This window comes from Lithobates pipiens, unplaced genomic scaffold (genome assembly GCF_037356315.1).
Source record: "Lithobates pipiens isolate NorthernLeopardFrog02 unplaced genomic scaffold, aLitPip1_a1.2 Scaffold_19, whole genome shotgun sequence".
NCBI classification, from domain to species: Eukaryota; Metazoa; Chordata; class Amphibia; order Anura; family Ranidae; genus Lithobates; species Lithobates pipiens.
This window is the reverse complement of record NW_027507764.1, coordinates 117223385-117246549: the sequence shown is the minus strand read 5'-3', so window position 1 is coordinate 117246549 and position 23165 is coordinate 117223385. Positions and strand designations below refer to the sequence as shown.

The window sequence follows — 23165 nt, the reverse complement described above, 5'->3', positions numbered from 1 at the left end:
AGCCAGTAGCCAATATCTGCCCTAGCATAGTTTTTCGTCTGTCGGACTAGCATACAAACGGATTTTTCAACCGGACTAGAGTCCGTCGGAAAGATTTGAAACATGTTTTATTTCTAGGTCTGTCGGACTTTTGGGGAAAAAACATCCTCTGGAGCCCATACACGATCGTAATATCCTAGTCCGTCAAAAAATGTCCAGTCGTGTGTACGCGGCATAAGAGTCACATGTTCATGGGACTTTTTAAAGTGACTTCTGTGTTGGTTATTTTTGTCAGAAGTATATTATTTATACTTTGGTTTTTGATTAGGTTGTTATATTCAATCTTGTTTTCACAGCTGTTCTTACTGCCTTTACTACTGTGTTTTGTTTGTTGCATATTGCCAGACGTTTCACCCATTCATGCATTTGGGATAGACTGTGACCTGAATGTTTGAGTTGTAGACACACATTCCTAACTGCAGGCAGGTTCATCGAAAAAAAGCTGAAAAACTACCACAGAGTAGAGTTGTACGATTAATCGTTAAAGAATCGAGATTGCGATTCAACTCTCCTCACGATCTTAAAACAGCATTTCCCAATTCTATGTAACAAGTGCAGAGAGTTCTCTGCTCACTTCTGACAGCTGTCAAAAAAAAAATCCAGGCAGCCTGCAAAGTTTATCACAACAGTGGAGATAAAAAGAAACATTGTAACATGTAGTTCTTTAGCACTGAAGTAATGAATTGTAAAGGAGGTCAGTTTAATTAACCACTTAATATCTTTTTCTGACACTTGTTGAAATCAGTATTTTTTGCTAGAAAATTACTTGGAACCCCAAACATTATATATAATTTTGTTTAGCAGAGACCCAAGAGAATAAAATAGAAATGCAATAATTTTATGTCACACTGTATTCGGACAGCTGTCTATCAAACCCATTTTTTTGGGGAAAAAATACACTTTAATGAATTAAAAAAAAAAAAACCTAAACAGTAAAGTTAATCCAATTTTTTTGTATAATGTGAAAGATGATGTTACGCCGCGAGAAACTTGATCTTTATTCTAAGCAAAAAAATAATAAAATCAATTCTCATTTTAGACAGAATCACGCTGCTCTACCAGAGAGACAAGAAAATGTACTACTCACACATTCTATTGCAATGGATTTATATTAGGGAGTATTAAATCACGCAACTCCTCTATAAAATACAGCAAATAGCAATTAGAACAATATTTACTTTCAATTCAATCACTTCAAAAGCAGCTTGTTACATCAGATGCCACAGGTCTGCTGAGCCAATCCTAAAGCCAGTATTACCACATGCTTAATTATCTAGGTAGAAGTTCATACTCGGATCTTTGTCTTGAAGCCCTGGGCTATGAATCCTTCCTGAAAGCTACGTGCAAAAAAATAAATAAATCCAGCATAGAGGCCATTATTGTCTAAGGCAGCATTTCCCTACCGGGGGTTTCCCGGTAGACTCTAGGGCAGTGATGGCGAACCTTGGCACCCCAGATGTTTTAGAACTACATTTCCCATGATGCTCATGCACTCTGCAGTGTAGTGGAGCATCATGGGAAATGTAGTTCCAAAACATCTGGGGTGCCAAGGTTCGCCATCACTGCTCTAGGGTGTCAGCAATTATGGACACTCCGCCAAGTACAAGGCTTGTTTAAAGTGAACCCCGTCACCCCAGAGTCACTGGTAAACGGATCATGCCCTGGAAAAGAAGAGCATGTTTTTTTTCAGGTGGAGGTGTCTTCGTAATGAGCCCCCAAAGTTTAAAAAGGAGTATGTTTACCATTATAGAAAATCTGTAAAAGGTGACCTACCACTGGACTCTCCACCCTCAGTCCCCACTGTACTTACCTCCTGTGATCCCAAGCTGGAAGGGCTCCTGCAATCCGCTCCAATGGTCCAGGTATTTGAAAGCCCCTCTTGCTTTCTCTCCTATCCATCCTTAGCTACCAGTACAGACCAGACAGATTCTAATTGGTCAGTGCCGTCAAATGGATGGCGCTGACCGAACAGAATCCGCCTGGTCCATACCGGCACCACTGAATGGAGAGGAGAGAAAGCAATGGGTATTTCAAATCCTCAGACTATTGGACCAGACTGCAGGAGCCTTTCCAGCTCAGGATCCCAGGAGGTAAGTATTTTCTGGAATGGTGAACTTGTACTTTAAAGACACAGGTTGCTGGAAAGGAAATAGATGCTCTAATATACAGGGTCTGCTTAGTTTACATGTGATTCTGTGGTGACAGGATGCCTTCAAATATGAAAAGGCTGCTAAACAAATCTTGAAAAGCTTTATAGTCCAGCTGTACATTCCATAAACATTTTTAAATCCCACTAGCATAACTGCATGAAATCTTTATCTCCCCACATTCTCTTAACCACTTGCTTAATGGGCACCTAAACCCACCTCCTGCCAAGACCAATTTTGAGCTTTTAGTACTGTCACCCTTTGAATGACAATTGCGCGGTCTTACAACACTGTACCCAAATGAAATTTTTATCTTTTTTTCCCCACAAATAGAGCTTTCTTTTGGTGGTATTTGATCACCTCTGGGTTTTTTGTTTTTTTTTCTTAAAAAAATTAAAGTCCGAAAAAAACAAAAAACAAAAACACACAATACAAAACAGTTTTATATCTTGTTAATACATTTTGCAAAAAGGTATTTTTTCTCCTTCATTGATGTACGCTGATGAGGCTACACTGATGGGCACCGATAGGTTGCACTGATCGGTGGCACTGATAGGCAGCACTGATTGCTGGCACTTAAGCAACATGGGCACTGATTGGTGGGCACTCATTTTTGGCACTTACAGGCGATACTGGTGGGCAGATAACATGCTGTTCCTCTTCGGGATCAATGTCCCTGCAAACAAAAGCCGGTGATCGGCTTTTTTTTCTCCTCAAGCTGTCAGCGTTAGAAGAGAAAAAAAAAAAAAGATTACTGATACTGTGTTTACATCATGTGATCAGCTGTCATTGGCTGACAGCTGATCATGTGGTAAGGGGCCGGAATCGCCCCCTTACTCGGATCTGTGATCACCCAAGTTCTCATTGACTCGGGTGATCACAGCGCTCGCCCCGTGGCGAGTCTGCAAAGGGGAGGACGTCAATATACGTACTCCCAGCAAAGCAGATTCACGCTGTAGCTGTCATTCGGCTATAGCGCGGATCTGAAGTAGTTAACCTGCAGAAATCAGACTGAGAATAGGAAAACCACTTTGCGCTAATCTATGTTTACTTCATTCCATAATGCTACCATTCTACCATGTTTACAGGCATGGGAGTTGCAGAGGCTTCGGCAGATTGCAGCAATGGAGGGTCCCAGGTTGCTCTCACCCATGTCGCCATGCTCTTTTACAGTCCAGTGAGCAGATATAGGAAAGCTGCAGTAGTGATTAGCTAGGTCATCCTCCCTGCCAACTATGCACCGATATGTGAATCACAAAATTAAGTGACCTCTAAAAAGTATTATTTTTTATTTATTTTTTTAATAACAAAGATGTCATACTTATCTGCACTGTGTAGTGGTTTTGCATGGAGCAGCTCTGGTCCTCCTCTATTTAGGTCCCCTGCCAATGCTCCTGGCTCCTCTCCCTTGACCAGTGCCCCCAAAAGCAATCCATTTGCTATGGGGGCACTGGTGCACGCTCGCTCCCGAGCCCTTCTCTTCGCATCCATAAGACACAAAGCTGCAGCTCGGCCCACCCCCCCTGCTCTCTCCTCATTGGCTCACTGTCTGCCAATGGCTCCCACTGCTGCCTCAGCCAATGAGGACGGAGAGACACAGGACAGCCTAGTCTCCTGTGCACATCACTGGATCAAGGGGATTCAGTTAAGTATTAAGGGGGCTGTGGGGGGAGCAGCACACAGAAGGTTTTTCACCTTCATGCATAGACTGGATAAAAGGTAAAGTCTTCAGCCTTTACAACCACCGCAACCGCAGCTAACAGAGCTGCGTAATTTATCAGGCACAATTGTGTATGTTAGGTACAACACTGTATTTAACGTTTGCTTTAAACAAGCCTATTTGTATCTATGGGAAAGTAGTTTAATTCCCAAGATGCTGAATTTCATGCCAGCAAGGAAACGGGCATTTCCCACTGAGAAGCCACGATGTGTAGACTGATGACGTTACAAGTCATCATACCAAAAGATTTACTGTCTGACAGCAAGAAAACATAACAGATTAAAAGATTGAGACAATATTTTTCTTTACTTACAAAAAGCTGAAGAAACTTGAGGACTCTCTTATGGGTAAGTATATAAAGTGCATTCCCACTGACTGGATCGATTACCGGCAATCTGTGGATTTTGTTTTTGATCAGTGAATACACTGCATCATACAGGCTGTAAGAAAGGGATATTAGAGAATGAAAATTAACTAGAAGTAATATGCAACTTTATTCCTACATGGAGGAGATACAAATAATCTATTTTTCCTAATGACCACTCATGTTAAGCCTGCCATAGACAGATCGAAATTCGATCAGTTCAGCAAGAACCGGCCATATTTTGATCCATCTATGGGCAGGTTGGTTGTACTGAAGCCAATCGATTACCTTCAGTATAACCAGCCTGTCAGGTTCTTTTCATATAAATCGCTGTCGCTGGCTATAGCTGCCAGCATTGATAATTGTATTCTGACTGTGGGGAAATCTCCAGCTGTCAGAATACATAAGCACAGCAGGAGGGATACCCCTATCAACACCTACTGTGTTGATGGGGGAATTTAGCAACTTTCCTTCAACATTTAGTTGAAGGAAAGAAAATTGCATAATCTATGAACAGCCCAAAGCCGGCCATAGATGGCTTGATTGGAACCATGTATGGGCAGGCTGAATGTACACAAGTTGCTCAACTGGTACAACCACCCTGACGACTTTTACACGTGATTATTGCCAGCGGCTGTTATAGCCGCTACCAATAATCACTGTGCTCTCCTCTTCATACAATTACAGAAGTTCATGTCTATTAATGCCATAACATTGCCTGGTTCCCATAAAGCAAGTGAACGTGACTTAGTTCAAATAAACCAGCTATGCAGGCTTTAAGGTTTCTGCATGGCTGAATAAAATACATATTTTTATTTTCGATTTCTGAAGTAAATGCCTTCTTATACTGTATGGAGAAACTCTTAAAAATATGATGTCTAAGCCACTACTTACCTTGCATCTGGAGTTATGTTCACCAAAGGCTTGAAGGTTTCTTGTAAATACAATTCTACAAAAACACAGCAAACATGTTGGAGTGATCTGGTAATAACCATATTTTTTTTTAAATTAATTAAATATTAAATAATACCAGTGAACGTTAATACTGTATTTTATTTTTAGACAGCTTTTCTGGCCATTTAGTTATTTTAGTAATAGTTATAGTGGAATTCAAACCAAAAAAGTTTTTTTTGAGATATAAACTGTGAGAAAGGGTTGGAACCTCAGTCTTTATTTACAACTGCTCCCCCCTCCCCCTTGGATAGATTTCCTCTTCCCCTTCCTAGTGGTCTCCAGGACAGGAGCTAAAATTGCAATAGGGCACAGATGGTAACCCTTTATAAAATTAAAGTGTTACTGTTTTGGCTGGCGTTCCAATTTATCACACAGATGCTTGGGTATTTCTCAATGGAATTTTTTCAAACAGCACGTTTGAAACACAAAAAACACGATGCTTAGATCTGTCAACTTAAACATGATATTTCAGTGTTCAGCAATTTAAAGGTTTGGGTCACCACCAGATTATCTCCTGGGTGCCATTTTTATTCTGGAGGTCCCGAGCTTCATTCACCTGCCCAACCCATCCACAGAACTACCAACCCCATGTGACCAAGCTGGGCCAATCCCCAAAAACCAGCACTGACATACTGGAGTAAAGCAGCAGGTCACATGCTGCCCATTACTAGAAGTGGAACTTTAGTCAGAAAATAACTGCTAAAGGGGCCAACCTGAAGTGATTTAGCAGGACTTTGTTATGTAAAAAACATTAAAAACAAACAATTGCCTATACTGTTTAAAATCTAGTAATACTCGGTCACCCTGCTCTGCACATGCTCAGTTGCTCTCCATTTTTAGGCACTGCTAAGTTTGTAGAGGCCGATCTGTGGACAGCCTTAAAGCAATTGTAAAGTATTGGGGTTTTTATTAGTTAAAATAACAAACGTGTTATACTTGCCTGCTGTGTTGCATCGGATTTGCACAGAGCAGCCCAGATCCTCCTTTTCCCAGGTTCCTCTTCAGCTCTCCTGGCCCAGGGGCGGACTGACTATTCGGGTACTCGGGCAAGTACAGTCTGTGCTTTTTTACATCTGTCCCTGAAATGTCCCCTACCAACATACTGTTGATGCAAGAATCCCAAAATTGTAGCTGCCCCGCCTCTCCACTGCCTCCTCAACCAATGGGAACAGAGTGTACCAGCCCCTTTCTCCAGCATGCTTATTTGAGATATGAGCAGTAGATGCCGACAGCTGGAGGAGAGGGACACAGCCTGCAGTGTGGGACGGACTACTGCCTGATGGAAGGTAAGCTAACTGAGTTGAATGTATTCTTATCAATGGTTTACCCTGGTGAGGAGGGGGGGAGGATGTTTTCTCTAGCATGGCTCCTCCTGTCTCTGAAGCAGTTAGATCGATTTACTGTGTGAGGAGAAGTGCACTGCTTCTGGGAGGAAAGACATTCTGAACTTCTATCCCAATTTCTACTACACCTCCCTACTCATTACCTACCCACCAGTACATAGGCACAGTCCCCCTCCCCTGCATGACCACTTCCTGTGTCCGTGAGCTGCTGGGGCACTACAAGTCCCAGCATGCCAGGAGATGGAGGCAGCAGTGTGTGTCAGGCTGATTTTTGGGTGAAAAGTGTGTGTGCGTGTAAACTGTATATGTATACTGTATGTATGTATACTGTGCATGCGTGTGTGTGTATACTGTGCATGGGGTGCTGTGCATGCACCTGTGTGTACTGTGCGTGCATCTGTGTATACTGTGCATGCATGCGTCTGTGTGTATACTGTATGATCCATGTGTGACCACTGCTGTTCAACAGAAGTCGATCCAACAATCCCATGCCTGTTAAAAGTGCCCCTGTTGCCATTCAGAGGCAGCTTAATGGTAAATTGCTGAGCTTGTCCTCGGATCACGCAGCATGCCAGGTCTGGGCACACACCTGTGCAGTGCCATCATGGTAAACATCAAGCATGGCTTTTTTTCATATATCCCACTGCCCGATCCGAGGCCACCCACAGCATTTCACTATTCTGCTGGCTCTATGACTGCACATGCGCAGTTCAGAGCCTGCAACATGTGTTTTGTTTTTTTAAAAGCCTTTTCCCACCAGCCGCCTACCACACAAAGCACTAAGGTGCATTGGTGTGTGTAACAAGATACTGATGGAGGGTGCCACTCTGGGGGCTCTGCCATAGGGTATCACACTGGGGGCTCTGCCATAGGGTGGGCTCTGCCGTAAGGTGGGACTCTGCAGACTGATGTATAGGGAGAATGTTGGGACTTTGATGTAAGGGAGGACTCTGATGTGAGCGTGGCGCTCATCCTGACTGCTGTACTCTATGTTATTTTGTTTTTACTTACTCCTAACCCAGTACTCTGTACTTTATACTGTACATAGACCCAATTGTCTTAACAGTTGCTAGTTTTAATTAAGTTCTTCTGTAAGGTTGCCTCAGTAAGACAAAAATATATGTTTTTTTTTTTTATGCACACAAAAAAAGGATATCATGGAAAAATTGTATTTTAAAAACAAATGATGCGGACTGTGATTTATTTGTGTCTGTCTGAGATTATCAGCTGTGAGACAGTAAGTAGAATTTTATGGGTACAAGGTCTGTGGTAGGTTTGCATTGTATACAGCAGGTGCAGATTCTGTTCATTCCTCCTTTAAGACTCTCCCACTGGCCATGCCCATTGTTCACCACGGTGCACTATGCATGCCCCAGGTCATCATCTCCCTAGTAGGGGTCCCAGTGGAGTATTTTGCCCAGGGGCCCCATGATGTTGATAAAGTTGAACTGCCCATGAGAGGCTCCTGGTGCCTTTACTGGGTCACCAGCTCTAAGTCTCCTGCCACTCTTCATGTCACCAAGCTTGCTGGCCCCCTTAAAAAAGATGGCTTCTGAGTGGCGGTCATCTGTAAACCTGGGGGCCCCAAAATCTCCTAATGCCCGGGGGCCCCATAAGTTGTCAGTCCACCCCTGTCCTGGCCCCTCCCTCCTGTTGAGTGCCCCCACAAGCGTCCGTTCACACACGGAGCCCCACCCCCTTTCTTTCCTCATTAGCTGGCTGACGTTGAATGACAGCAGTGGGAGCCCATGGCACAGCGCTGCTGTCTCAGGCAATAAGGAGGAGAGTCCTGGGCAGCCGAGACATTCCTGTAACATCGCTGGATCTAGAAGGACCTCAGGGGGGCTGCTGCACATAGAAGGTGTTTTCTCTTGATGCATAGAATGCATTAGGATAAAAAACGGTCTGTCTTTACCATCACTTTAAGCCTGGGTTCACACTATTTTGATGCAATGTACTGCAAATTTGATCTTTTTTTGTCCTGTGTGAGGTGCGAATTTGCCTTGCGTTTTGAGGTAGACCGGTGTGATTTTACCGCAAATTTCAGATGTGAACTGTGTGCTGCGAGTTTACTGCAAGTTCAATTAAAGCATATGAAGATAAAATTTTCATCTCCCTGGCAGTCAACACTTACAGGACCCTTTTTTTTTCCCCCCTCGCACCAAATTTGCAACGCACAGGTGTGAACCAAAACCATGGAATACTATGCTTTTTACATGACCTGCAAATCTGTGCGTTCCTAAACGCATCAAACCCGCTGTAAATTAACATCAAGGTGAACCCAGGATAAAGCGGAATTAAACCCTCCTATTCTTTACAGCCAAAGAAAGCTTCTGTTTGAACTGCAACGGCCATGGTGCTGCACATGTGATCAGTTATGACACCAGCCTTTTGATGGTTTGACAGTTTGGTTGCAAACACAAACAGTTTGCATTTCCAACATTCCAGGAATGTAACTTTTTTTAAACTGGTAAATTGATGGGTTAAGTTCCACTTTATGATATAGGGCTAGTTTACACTTGCTTCAAAACAAGGCTTCGGACAGGCTTTGTTAAAGCTCTCTGAACGCCAGTAAATAAAATGGTTAGCTTACAATCCTGTTTACACCTTGCTTTTGCTTGGTGCTTTTATGAGGCTTTGGTGGAGCTTTGATGGGACATCAATGAGCCTTTGTTGGGGCTTCAAGCGAGCTTTGCAATAGACTTCTATGGGGGCTTTGAAGCACCACTAAAGCGACATGGGGTATAATTTTTGAAGCAAAGCAAAAGCAAGGTGTAAACACAACTGTAAGCTAACCATTTTATTTAATGGCAGAGGCTTTGACTGGCATTCAGAGAGCTTTAACAAAGCGTGTCTGAAGCCTTGTTTTGAAGCAAGTATAAAACTAGTCCTTAATGTGTGTTGAAGCCAAAGCAAGTGTAAGTGAGCCCTTACTGCTGGGGCTCTAGGCTTCAGCAAATTGGCAGCCTTCAGTAAGAAGAAACTGGAGCAATGCTGGAGGTAATTTACACCACACACAAATTTTGGTAGTATAATTATTCATGTAGAATGTATGCTCCTTGCTAAAAAAAACTTTATCAATTTTTTTTTATGGGTAAAGTTCCACTTTGGGTGCAGCTGTGGAGTGTGGAAGTTAACCGGAACCGATCACAATCCTGTCCATAGACACAGCATGAATTCACTCTGAAAGATAATATGGAATAATGCAGATGACCAGGAAGCTGGTCACGATTGGCACATGAAAGGTTTTTTTAGGGGTCTGGATTTGACAGCTCTTTAAAACCAGTGTTAAATGTATTATTTTATAATAGTCACAGGTTTTTCGGCTTAACTGACCCTTCAAAATAGGAAAAAAAAAAATCTTACCCCTCCAGGTTTCTATTTTGTGTTCCTCTAACTCATAGATCTGTACCTGTAGAATAAATTAAGAGACAGGAATTGTTTAATCATTATTAGATGTGCTCCATCTTTAAAGTTACTCTCTGAACGACAGTACTCACCATTGGAGACTTGTAGTATCGATGCAATATATTTATGAAGTCTGTAATTGTTAACATACCTATATAAAAAAAAAAAAAAAAAAAAAAATGCGTGACTTGAACTGGGACCTGTATTAAATGGTTTCCTACAAAACTTAATTTGTACTGCCATTATTTAGGCTCCTTTCACACTGGGGCGTTGGCGGTAAAGTCCCCCGATATTTTTAGCAGCGCTTTACCATAGTTTTTGTAAAGGTTTTCGGCCGCTTTTAACCCTCACTAGTGGCCAAAAAAGGTTTAAAACCGCCCGCAAAGCGCCACATTGCCAGCGGTTCGGCGGCGCTGCCCATTGAATTCAATGGGCAGGGGAGCTTTAGGAGCATGTATACATCGCTCCCACAGCACTGCAAAGATGCAGCTTGCAAGACTTTTACCGTCCTACCAGCGCACTGCTCCAGTGTGAAAGCCCTCTGGCTTTCACATTGGAGTGAGAGGAGAGGCTCTTCAAGTCGCTTTGCAGGCCCTTTTTTAGTATTATAGCGCCTGAAAAGCACCTCAGTGTGAAAGTAGCCTTAGTGTTCACAATAAAAGACAAGAAAGATACTGTATTGCTAGGTTGGATAAAAGAGACAGATTATAGATATGCAGAGCATGTTGGTGAGATCTGCCCAACCTTAAATTTTTGGCCATGCACCAGATGTCACCATGACTTTCAATCCAATTTGTATGTCTTTACATTTTGTGTGCTTGTAGTAAGAAGATCATTTTCCGTTTGTCATTGAAAAAGGAAACATTACGGATGGTCAAGAGAGTTCTTCCACAATTCTGCAACCAACTGGTTGCAACAAGCTTCCTATAGTTATATGATTGATATAGCACCATTGTCTCCAAAAAAAAAAAAAAAACTGTTACGAACAGAAGTTCAGTTTAACAGCCAGCACAGTAAACAAAAGAATAGACTAATACAAAAAACAAAAAATAATAAAAACACCACAACAGGCACCAGGGACACATTTTTAGCACTATGGCTCAGTGTCCAATAGTAGAATATGCACTGAATATGTATCCTACAGAAGAGTACAGAATTTGAATTCAAAAGCTACCGAGGCATGCTTATCCTACTCAAGGCATTCTTGACGTACTGTGTATGGGCCATTTCATTTTTTTCTAACACACCTAGAGTTTTGGACATCTCTTGTAGTGAGAGTACTGGCATGCTACACTGCAGAGGCCAGCCATTTACAGGTCTGCCAGTGAAGCATCATTTTACACTGCCTGTTAAAACATGTTCCTCTGCTGCCTTCTGGCCTAGAAGATGGGTCAGAGAATCCACCTTTGAGCAAAGCGGAGGGTTTCTGCCTTCGCACATGAGTTATTTATATAGCAGTCTTTTATCAAAATCTTTTTCCAAGAACCTCTCCAAACTTACATTCCAGATCAGAGCAGAACTGTATTCAACTCTGTCTCTATGGCAGCGGTTTACACTCCCGAGCAGATGTGCAGCGGCATGTGAAATTAGCTGCTCATTAGATGGTACTGCTAGCTTTATGTTGCTCCAATAAAATCTTAATACCGTATAGTTCAGGGATTGCTTACACTTTTGTAAAGTAATGGAACTTAAAACAACCAACGATATCTAAAACTAAATATAGCAGATCTTTGCTGTAGGACATTTTTTAGCTTGTTCAGTAAATTCAAATTACAATAGGCTACTCAGTAATGCTGAGTTATAGCCAACAGCAACCAAATGGAGACTTCTAGCTTGTTAGGTAGAACACCCATGTACTCTGAGTTGTAATCACAGAGAAGTGTTTGTGGATGGGTTTGAAGCCCCACCTACATCATACTAATTAATATGTGGCCAGTGTTATCACTGGTATAATACAGGGACCCTGGAGACACGCTTCCGTGATAAACTGCAGCTGTCACGGCCAGAGGTGCTAAAACATGGACACTTAACAGAGCTGCTTATTTAGGCAAGATGGATGAATGTTGCTAAAAACAGGTCATAGATAAAATGCATAGTTAGTGGTCCTCTTCTAATTTCTAGGCACTGGTTACAGTTGTATAGGGTACATGAAGTAAACTTACCTACAAAACTCTGATTCTTTGTTTCCCATAATGGAGCAGCTCGCACACCATTGGCTACCAGTGCAAAAAATGCCTTCTTTACCTGCAGGGCAGAGATATTATACACCAAGGTTAAGTTCATGCAGGAAAACATATAACATTTTGGTTACAGAAAGCACAAATCTTACAAAAAATCTCTATTGGGTACTCAGAGTCCCTCTTTACCCCCATTTGTTCCCTATTCGTTCTCAAAGATATCCAACCAATAAGATACAAGACAATAGTTGCGCTTGGGCTCAAAAAACATCAAACAACTCACACAAAAGCAGCTAGTGCAATATTGTAGGAATATAGAACATAAAAATAACAAAATCAGTGCACAGACGACGAAGCGCGTATGGTGGACATCACGATGTGTGGCGTCATCCCGCATTGAGACACAGTGACCATCTTGTTGGTTGGAAACACCATATCTGTATTTATGACATGCTGGCTTTACTTTTTTTATGTGAGTGCTCTATATTTAATAAATGTTGGTTACTAATTTTACTACACCAAAATGCTTCCTTCCTTTCCTCGGATCATCATTTCTTGGGAGTATTTTTGACCGCATGATCAGATTGATTTGCGAATTTGAGAGAGTGCTGCTTGGGTGGATCATCCATACCTGAGGCATCTTACGTTAACCAAGGATTCAGACTGTGCTGTTTGACCGTTCCTTTGGGAGGGTCAAATTACTATGGTAAGAGGCAGTGTGGTTGGTTTGGTTTGAAGGTGAAGGGTCTTCCACTACCATCCATTATCACTTGAGCACCATCAATTATTGAACATCTTGCAAAGACTCTTTGGGTGGACTTTGTTTTTGATATTTTTATAGCTTACCAATATTAACTCCCGAGAGCAGGCACTACGAGGTCCCTGCATGTATTCCCTTTAACTAAAAACTCAGCAGACTGCATCCAGGCTTGCTGGAAGCTACCTACTTCAGTCCCCAATTTTAAAATTGTACAGCAATGTGACAGGACTTCTCACCACCGATCTACCATGGAAAGTGCAGAGATATTTACCTCAAACATTTTTGACATTTTTGGCAATATCACTGCACAGAGCAGGTAAGTATACCATGTTTATTATTATTATTATATGAATTTAAAATATACCCTTTACAGCACTGTATTCTGTTAAATATCATCCAACTAACCTGAGATATCAGGCAGTGATCAAATGTTCAAATAATCAGGTATGACTAATCCTCTTATCCAAACACGTGCTTACGACCCAAAATATGCACCCAGCCCTATGAGTGATCCGTGTGCATGGCCAGCATCAGTTGACACTATTGGCATCTCACAAATGTTTATGCAATTTATCAAAGGTAAATTACAAAGTGCATATTCTAGACCCTTGGTAGGCAGCCAATTCAATCATGATGATTCAATCATTTGTACCGATTGATAACCTGCACATGCAGAATCCTTGGCATTAAAGTAGAACGGAACTCTAATAACAAAAACCAGATAGGTGCACATTTCCTCAATTGTTTTTTCATTCAGCTTTTTTCCTAAAAGTTCATTCTCAAATATGGTTTTCAAAATTCTCCATACCTTTCAACCTCTACTTCCGGTTTTGTGCATTGGTCTGACACATAACTTTGACCAATAAGACTACAGACCCCAGCAACACTGGGCCATGGCAAACACTGGGCGTAACACTTTGGATTGATAATCTTGCTGTCAACCCTTCACAACGTTTGCAATACTTAGAATTAGCAATAGTGGGCAGGGTGGACTCAGAAGGAGGCTGTGCCTACAAATCTTGTGCTTTGCTAATGTGGTATGTGTTGGCACCATAAATTGCAGTTTATATTGGGAACGAGCACCCCCAGATGATAGCCATGCTCCTGGAAATTGGGTGGTGTCACAAGGGGATGGGAAGCTAGGATGGGCCTTGTAATTCATGAGCAGCAAACCCCCACGTAAGGGAAACAAAAGGACACAAAAAAGATAGTGAAGTAGGAAATACTTAAGCAGGATAAGTATAAAACACATTCACTGTGGTATAGGTTCACCTTAAAGTAGTAAAGTCAGAATGTATTAAGATAAAAAGCTTCTATGAGATACAAGATAAAAAACCTTTTATGTGCTTAAGCCCCACCAAGACCCCCTAATACTTACCTGAGTACATCTTGAGCCAGCGATGCTGAAGGAGTGTCTCAGCTGCCCGGGACTCTCCCTCCTCATTGGCTGAGATGACAATCAGTGAGCCAATGAGATTAGAGATGGGACAGGGTCGAATCACAGCATGTCTGAATGGACAGAGCAGTAGCTTGGCTTAGGTGCCGCAATAGCAAGTTGCTTGCTATGGGGGGGGGAAATCGGCATGGAGGGAGGGACCAAGAGCACCAAAGAGGGACCCGAGAATGGGGATTGGGGCTGCTCTGTGCAAAACCACTGCACAGAGCAGGCAAGTATAACGTATTATTTTAAAAAGAAAAAAACTGAAACTTTAGTATCACTTTAAATGTCAACCACTTTTTTCAAACTATTACTTTGTAATTCTAGTTTTTCCTCAGTAAAAATAGTTTAAGAACAAATCTTTTCTTACCAAATATATGTGTTTAGTCAGAAAAAATGTATTTCTGTGAATACTGTAAATGTGATGGAAAAAGTAATTCCCCTGCAAAGTGCCAGAACTCTTCAGTCCTAGGTGGTCACAGGAAGAATGTGGTCTTATGTACAAATCAAAGCTGCAAATAGGAAATCAGTCTATAAAAGATCCATCCTTTCTTTAGAATTCTGTGCCCTGCGAGCACGCTGCACTATTATTACTACACTATTCGTGCTTTAACCAGCTAGAAGCAGTACATTTTATAAGCACTTGTTCTGCTATCTGCACCCAGATCTATAGCAAAAGTGCTACTGAAAACTAAAATGTACTTAAGTAACCCAGAAAATAATCCATTACAGGGGGCAGTTTGCCATAGCTACAGAACTACGCAAAAAAATAATCACGTTTTCAAAAACACTCTCAAATTAGCACGATTATTTACAAGTTATAGAAAAGGAATAGCAAAACTGCCTACATATTTAAAAGTAAATTAGTAACCAGATAAGTATATAGAGCTTTATTTATTGCACACAAAACTACTATTGTGTAAGCTTGTTTCTAACAATGCTTCAAACATTTATGCAACACAACAGTTACTATACATGGTGATTGTTGATGTCATAACCATTTTCTAAATTTCAGATTTCAGGGCTTGATTAACACAGCATGGCTACTGTTTCTTGAAGGCAAAATTGTTCTTTAGGGCTAGTTTATACTTTCTTCAAAACATGGCTTCGGACATGCTTTGTTAAAGCTCCTGTCACTAAATAAAATGGTTACCTTACAGTCCTGTTTACACCTGCTTTTGCTTGGTGCTTCGATGAAGATTCGGCGGGGCTTCAGTGAGGCTTAAAATAAACTTTTTCATAGACTTCTATAGAGGCTTTGAAGACACTTTGAAGCACCACTGATACATGGGGTATCATTTTTAAAAGCAGGTGTAAACAGGACTGTAAGCTAATCATTTTATTTAGTGACCGGAGCTTTGACTAGCGCGCAGAGAGCTTTAACAAAGCAGGTCTGAAGCCTTGTTAAAGCCAGCGCAAGTGTAAATGAGCCCTTATATCTCCGTAAAGATCACTGTAATGAAAGAAAGGATCATTGTGATTATCTACAAGAACTTGTTTTAAATTGTTACCCTGTTTTTATCACAAAGAAAAAAGTTTAAATCCCAAGTTTAGTTTAGATTTTTTATTTTTAAATCAGCACAAGGGACACACAGTCAATTTGAAGTTTACATTGTGCTTCTAGCTTTTCTCTTAGGCTCGGTTCACACAGGGGCGACTTGTCCAGGTGACTTAGCCGCCTGACAAGTCGCGCTCCGTTCTGTACTATGGAACCGTTCTAATAGGAGCGACTCAAGACGCTCCGACTTAGAAAAAAGGTTCCTGTACTACTTTTGGGGCGACTTCAGGCGACTTGCATTGACTTCTATACAGAAGTCGTTTTGAGGTCGCGTCTGTGAGTCGCGCTGCAAGTCGTGCCGCCCCTGTTTGAACCGAGCCTTAAAGCGATGGTAAAGGTTTGTTTTTAAAAAAAAAATAACAAACATGTCATACTTGCCTGTCTGTGCAATGGGTTTTGCACAGAGCGGCCCTGATCCTCCTTCTCTTGGGCCCCCCCGGTGGCGCTCCTCCTCTTCTCGAGTGCCTCCCACGGAGAGCCGATTTCCATGGGGGCACCTGTGCGGGCACGCTCCCAAGTCCTGCTGCTGCATCCATCGACACAGACAGCAGGACTCGCCCCGCCCCCTGTGTTACTGGATTTGACTGACGGCAGTGGGGGCCAATTGCTCCTGCTGTCACCAATCTATCCAATGAGGACCTGAGATAGCAGCTGGAGCTGCTGGGCTCGTGCCTGGAATGATCGGGTTCAGATAAGAAAAAGGGGTGTTCTGGAGGGCAGCTAGAGCACAGAAGGTTTTTCACCTTAATGCATAAAGGTGAAAAACCCAGAGACTTTACAACTCCTTTAAGCCAGCCATAAGTGGATGGCTGGCTTATCCTAGCTGTGGCAAGTGGTTTGTACTGAAGTAGATCAACTTTAATACAACCAGCCAGTTTTTTTTTTCATATGAAAACTGCCAGTGGCTATAGCTGGCAACAGTGATCATTTAATTTTGACGGCGGGCAAACCTCCCCCCTGTCAGAAAACAATAGCGCAGAGGGAGGGGTTTGCCCCATAAACAGTCCGTGTTGATGAAGGAAGGTTAAAGGAAAGAAAGCTGCATAATGTATGGCCAGGTTTAACCCCCATTAATCATCCACCCCCTTTCAGTAGTAATTCTGTGATACTGCGGGGGTTAATATGAGTGCTGCACCTGTCACAGTCACTCAGTGAAGAGAGGGGAGGAAGAGGACTTCAGATCTCAGGAAGTAGAGTACAACCCTACATGTTTTAGTAACCATTTTCATAGTAGGGATCCTGGATTTAAGGGCATCCTAGAACATTGTGGGAATAAAATGAAAACGAAAAATTAGAACTTTATATGCTGGGTTGAATAAAAAAAAGAAGAACTTAAAGATTGTCATACTAACACATCTCATGTTAGTGCGGCAATCTCCCAGCTGAGCTACTATGTCTGACAGGGGAACTGCCCCCTCGCCAGAACACAGTGATCAAAGCTTGCCGATTAGATGCTGGTTTACCAGCATGCGAGTTCAACAGAAGTCGGTCGTGAGACCAGCTTCTGTCAGGCAAGGAGCTGTACACATGGGCTGAAAGTCGGCCGATAACTAACGAACCAACTGTTTTTCAGCCGATTTTCGTCCCGTGTGTACCTAGCTTTAGGATCCCCGTTTGGCCCTACAGAGCATCCCTATTTAGCATCTCACACAGCGATAAGACCTAGAACTTTTTCCGGGAATGGGATAACAAAAACCTCTAGCAAATTCTGATTGAGGGGCAAAACCCATCAGGGAAGTCAAGTCTGTTGGGATTGATAAGTTGTGCAGTGGTTCTAATAAAGTTTATTGAAATGTAAGAAAAAACACAATGTGTAACCCTGTGCCATCTTGGGCCAGGCACCTGTGGCTGGTGGCCACATGAAAGATGCCTTAAGTGCTACAGCTAGGAAAGAATAAACTTCTAGCCCTCGATGGGATCCCCAGATGTCGGAGGGAGAAACCTCGCTGAAACTCCCTTTAAGTTTATAGACACAGGGGGAAATTAAAAGGTGTCCATTGAAACTACACTGGTTGCTCTATTCACTACATTTTAACAGGTTTGCTTATTCTGGGGAAAAAAAAAAAAATATATATAAAAAAAAAAAAAAAACGCACACAACTTCAGGATTACAGCCTTTATGAGTTTAACATCCACTTGCCTCTGCTTCTTTTCAACTAAGAATACTGGGTTCCCACTACAATAACAGATACAATGTAATAATTCACTTCCTATATGTAATACAGCTGAAGACTAGACAGAAGGACCCCACACATTTGTACAGTAGTTAATTTTAAGACATAATATAAACTTTGACCCATAAGCCCACATAAACAGCCAAGAGGCAGACAGAGGCTCGAACGTCATAGAATTTGTAGCATTATACAACACAGCAGAGGGAATTCCGCTGTTTGCTGCTGTTCCAGAATAAGAGAAAGGACACAGGAATAAGTGTTTGATGTGCGTCAGACAAAACAATATAATGGCATGATAAAAGAACAGAAGCAGCACTGCAAGTCCATAGATTTCTACCAGATACTAGTAGTTGTTCCCCAAGTTAAAGTATAACAATACAGCAAGTCATTCGGTGTTGTCTGATTGGAGCTGGCCTGTACTTCCCCTGGCATTCTCGGTTATGCATGGCAACAGAGTGAATAATACATCAGTCATTCTTCTCTAGGGACATGCTTCTACTTGACTGGCTTTCAATGCTCTACAGCAGTGATCTCCAAACAGTGATATAGATAGATCGAAGTTCCTCCAGGTCAGCAGGATCTGCCACAATTTGATCCATGCTTGGCTGCCCCTTGCTCAACAGCGAATGGTCTTGTTGGCAAATTTTGGGGAATCAGCCGATTGCAGCTGATCAGTATATTCTGATAGCAGAGGAGAGTCCCGCTGTCAGAATGCAAATGGCACAGCGGGGAGGATTGCCCCACCCACCTTTCTTGTATGGAAAAGGAAATCTGTTTGGGGGGGGTAATCTATGTGCAGCTTAAAAACATCATCTTATTCCCATGCCTCCAAGCCAAATGAGCATTTAAAATGGTCCTGAAGGTAAAACATTTTTAGTATTTAGGTAAAAACTTCCACTTTCTACATGCCCCCCTTCCTAAAAACTTACCCGAGTCCTGTATTAATCCAGCACTCTGCCCAACTGCATCTCTCTCCCTTCTCCCCGATCTCACCAGCTTGGCCAAGAGCAGTGGGGGACATTGCTGCTATCAAATACCGTGAGCAGAGAGCCCAAGCTGCAGTGTGTGTGTGCATCTATAGATGCACACAACCTGACCTGGAAGTGCACTGTCAAAAGAAGCGGCTTCCTATGGTGGTGGACTGAGATGAAAAGGAGCGGAGGGGCAGGGGACCCATCAAGTAGAGGATTGGGGCTGCTCTGTGCAATGCAGTGTGAGGGGAGGCAGTGAGGAGCCCACTGCATGGGTAGTTGGCTGAACAGTAGGGGGAAGGAAAACATAATACAAGACAAAAAATGTTAAGTGTTACATAACTGAATTTTCCGTTTTCTCTAAAGTGACTGACCTCTAAAAATAGTGTTCTGTTTCAATCATAAATGGTACAATAATTAATGGTCAATAGCAGGACTTAGAAGAAGATCTCACCTGTAACGTAGTGTCAAACACAACGAGCTTGGAGCTGGTGGGCACAATGTCATAACACTTGTGTGATTTCATGAAGCGTGTGTATATGTCACTCTCCGATTCTTCAACAGCTGGAAAACATAAAAGCACTTGTAAGTGATACATTTATATATGTAGGTCATATGAAAAAAAAAAAAAAAAAAAAAAAAAAAAAAAAAAAAAAAAGATACCGGTAAATATAATAATATACACTCACACACTATATATTGCCAAAACATGGCACGATTAAACAGAATTAAAGGCACGTATAAGCATGTTGGTCATCTTCCTCCATAAGATCATCCAAAGTCCCTCCAGGTCCATGACCGCTTGTACATATAAAACAGTGTCGGCCAATTCAGAGTTAACATGGCGACTAAAAACTCTTTGGCGACTGGGTCTTTGAGAACTATTGCTGATATGGACGCAGGTGCTGAATTGCTAGAGCAGTGTGGGACCCACATAGAATCGGACAGCTTACCCAAATCACAAATTGTCATTTGTAAACACAGAATCTGGCAGAGGAAGTCTACCACTACTCGTTTCCTCTGCCACTCTGTGAATTCAATGGGCTGTCAGAGCTGCAGAGTTAGAGATTAGTGGAAGACTTCCTCTTTCTACAACTGACAGCAACAAATGGGTAAAATTAAGATCAGACCCATCTGGCGAAGGTTGTGCGCAACAGTATTTATTAAAATTAACAAATGGGTAAGCTGTCAAATTCTATATACCACACTGATGAAGGTTTGATAAGTCATCTTTGGTCACATTTTCAGTTTCTGCTTTTGTCATGTCTTGTATGATTGTACAAAGCACTGCATCCCTTGCACATCATTCATAGTCATCTAGACTTGATTCCAACACCATTGATGTAGCATGTGCACTGCAGCACGAATTACTGCAAGTTCCTAGTCTGTTGTTGCCTGACTTCTGTCTTCTTTCAACCTGTTAGCATTTCAGGTATGTCCAGTATTATGGGACACTTGACATTCCCTTCACTCTGGTATCTTCACCTGGTAAAAGTTTTAGGTAAGAATCTGCCTAGCAGTTAGACCTAGGCTGACCCAAGTTGCATTTAGTGCCGATAGTTCATCTGAAGACGGGGATACTACAGGTAGAATCGCTTGCCCAGAGTGTATACCCCTTTCCTTGAGCCACTGATAAATACTAAATTAACCTTTTTTATTCCTGTAGTAGTACCCAATAAAAAAAAGTTTTGCTATGGGGCCCTGTGAGTTCTAGTTATGCCCCTGATAGCAGCAAATGTGACTGTAATAACAGCTGGCACAGACAGACAAGTCCTTAGGTTGTGTGAGAAAGGTGTACTTCACTTAAATCAGTGTAGTGCAATGCTAGCGGTCAATACATTCACAGTGCCGCTATGTTTTCATGCAGTGCTGGCATTACCCAAAGATAGCCCCCGGCACTGCAGCTCCTGCCTCTCCACTGGTAATAGCTAGATCAGCATGTTGGGGAAAATCCTATGCCCAAGTATTCCCTCCCCCTTTTCAAGCCAACAATGTCAAATTCGGGACCATAACGTGTTGTCAAAGACAGGGACAGTGACCACAATGCAAGGAAGCCATGGGGGCATTTGGCCCCATTTATTGTTATATCTGGTCTAAAGTTGTTCTACTGGTAAATAATCTGTTCTGCATTTTTATCATCCTAATTAAAGGCCTTGTTCACATGGGCATACTTAAGCATATGCTCGTGCGAGAGCTGTGTTTACCTGCAAGAGGATGCACAGGTGTTCCGTGCAGACAGTACCTTTCATGTCATTTGGAATGCAGCTACTGCACAGACACAGCTGCCACTCCCAATTTGACAGCCATGTGGGTGTGATGCCCTGAATGCACACAATCTGCATTTGAGATCCCATACCCACACAGCTGTCAAATTGGAAGCAGCCACTGCAACTCATTTGACATGAATGAGACTGCCTGTATGGAGATGCACAAAACATTTAGGTATCCCCTGTAAGCATGGATGTACACTTAAGTACGCCTATGTGAATGAGGCCTTGAACTAAAGTCAGTTCAACAAATGTTCTAATTTTATTGCTACCGATACAGTCATATGCAGCTTGAGCAGTGCTGGCTCCTATGTTTTTAAAGCTAGCTCCGGGTTCTTGGCAAGATGTGTGCAGACCCGATATAAAATGCCGGCCTCAAATGCTAAGTGAACACCAGACAAAACCGTGCTCACATGCCACAGCTCCGGCTTTCTGTACACAGCTTCCTGTACTCCAACTTCAAGCATGTATTCTAGAGGGCCATTACTTTGCATGGATTGCCAGACATGTATAAAGAGAGTACAGGGCATAGTGTGCAACACTGTAAAAAGGCATGGACCATCGCTTTATAGCCCTGGACAAAGAATGTGTGATAGAAATTTTACATTTGCAAGATAAACATATAGGGGGGGGGCCTATAGTGTGGGGAATGGGTTTAGATTTGGGTACTTTGATGCAAACCACCCAATAACAGTTGGTTTAGCTATCGGAGAAGAGCTTGTTCTGTCCCACAGCAAACCGCATATAAACCTTTATTCCCCAGCTGTCTTGTTATTGGCAACACAACGTTCTACAGACAATTACTCCTTCAGACACGTAGACTACATGAGGAGCCTAAGGACTTTTCCGAGTATACCAACTGAAGCGTAGATAAAGGCAAAAAAAAAGCTAACACACAGCATATATGTCTGCAATACTCAAACATGTCCCTGCATTTTAGCCTTTTTATAGACCCTGCAAGTACAGAAAAATACCCGTTGGTCTGCCAGAAATGCACCTAGCTCTTAAACCTTGTTGTAGGCTGACAAAACACAGTCTTTTGCTAAAGCTGGCCATAAATGAATCAAAATTTGGCCAGTTCAGCAGGGACCAAGTGAATCAATCCATCTATGAGCAGGCTGGTTGTACAGAAGTTGATCGCTCGATCAATTTCTTTACAACTAGCCTGTTGGTTTTTCTTGCCCGATCAGTGCCATAGGATATAACCTGCAACACTGATCATTGTATTCTGCGGGTGTTGAAGGCTCTCTCCCAGCAAAAAACAATAGCACAGCAGGACTAATTCCCCCAATCCTCATCTAGTGTGTGGATCGGGGGGGGGGGGGGGGGGAAATCCGCACAAAAAAAGAGAACATCTTTATATTATAGAGAGTGGGAGTAGTTGTGGAGCTTCAGCATGCTATACATTATACTTCATCATTCTGTATTCCAAGATAAAGGCGAGAAGGGCTAAATAGCCTTGATAACACAGGAGGTTTGTTAGTGCCCTTGTGATACTAATAAAGTGACACAAAAAAAAATAAAAAATAAAAGTAAAAAACAACCCCATTTTTATACAGGGCCTTTGCTTTCAGAATATATATAATGATCTGGGGGGTCAAGTAATTTTATGGCCAAAAATGCAGATTTTTACATGTGTAGAAAATGAATAAATTACTCTGGAGCTGCAGTGGTTAAAGTTGGAGTACGGATGTAGAAGCATCGATCTGCAAACGAGCTGTAAACAGGGATATCTAACCAGTCTGATGGTTAAATGAATGCAAATTGAATTGATTGTTTACAAAGGTCTTCATATTTTATTGTTTGGGTAAATCTGAAGTGACTATACATGCAATGTAATAAGCA

At 42.1% G+C, this 23165-nt stretch overlaps 1 protein-coding gene across 3 annotated transcripts in view; it reads right to left on the bottom strand.

Annotated features, from left to right (window-relative positions):
* Positions 1 to 23165, bottom strand: part of PRKAG2 (protein kinase AMP-activated non-catalytic subunit gamma 2) — a 458386-nt gene that overhangs the window by 38322 nt on the left and 396899 nt on the right. For all 3 annotated transcript variants that reach the window (XM_077491181.1, XM_077491182.1, XM_077491183.1), the window contains 6 exons: positions 19508 to 19617; positions 12138 to 12219; positions 10068 to 10126; positions 9934 to 9979; positions 5165 to 5219; positions 4220 to 4346 (listed from right to left, as the gene is read on the bottom strand). In XM_077491181.1, coding sequence (XP_077347307.1) covers positions 4220 to 4346; positions 5165 to 5219; positions 9934 to 9979; positions 10068 to 10126; positions 12138 to 12219; positions 19508 to 19617 — 479 coding nt within the window. The remainder of the gene's footprint in view (positions 1 to 4219; positions 4347 to 5164; positions 5220 to 9933; positions 9980 to 10067; positions 10127 to 12137; positions 12220 to 19507; positions 19618 to 23165) is intronic.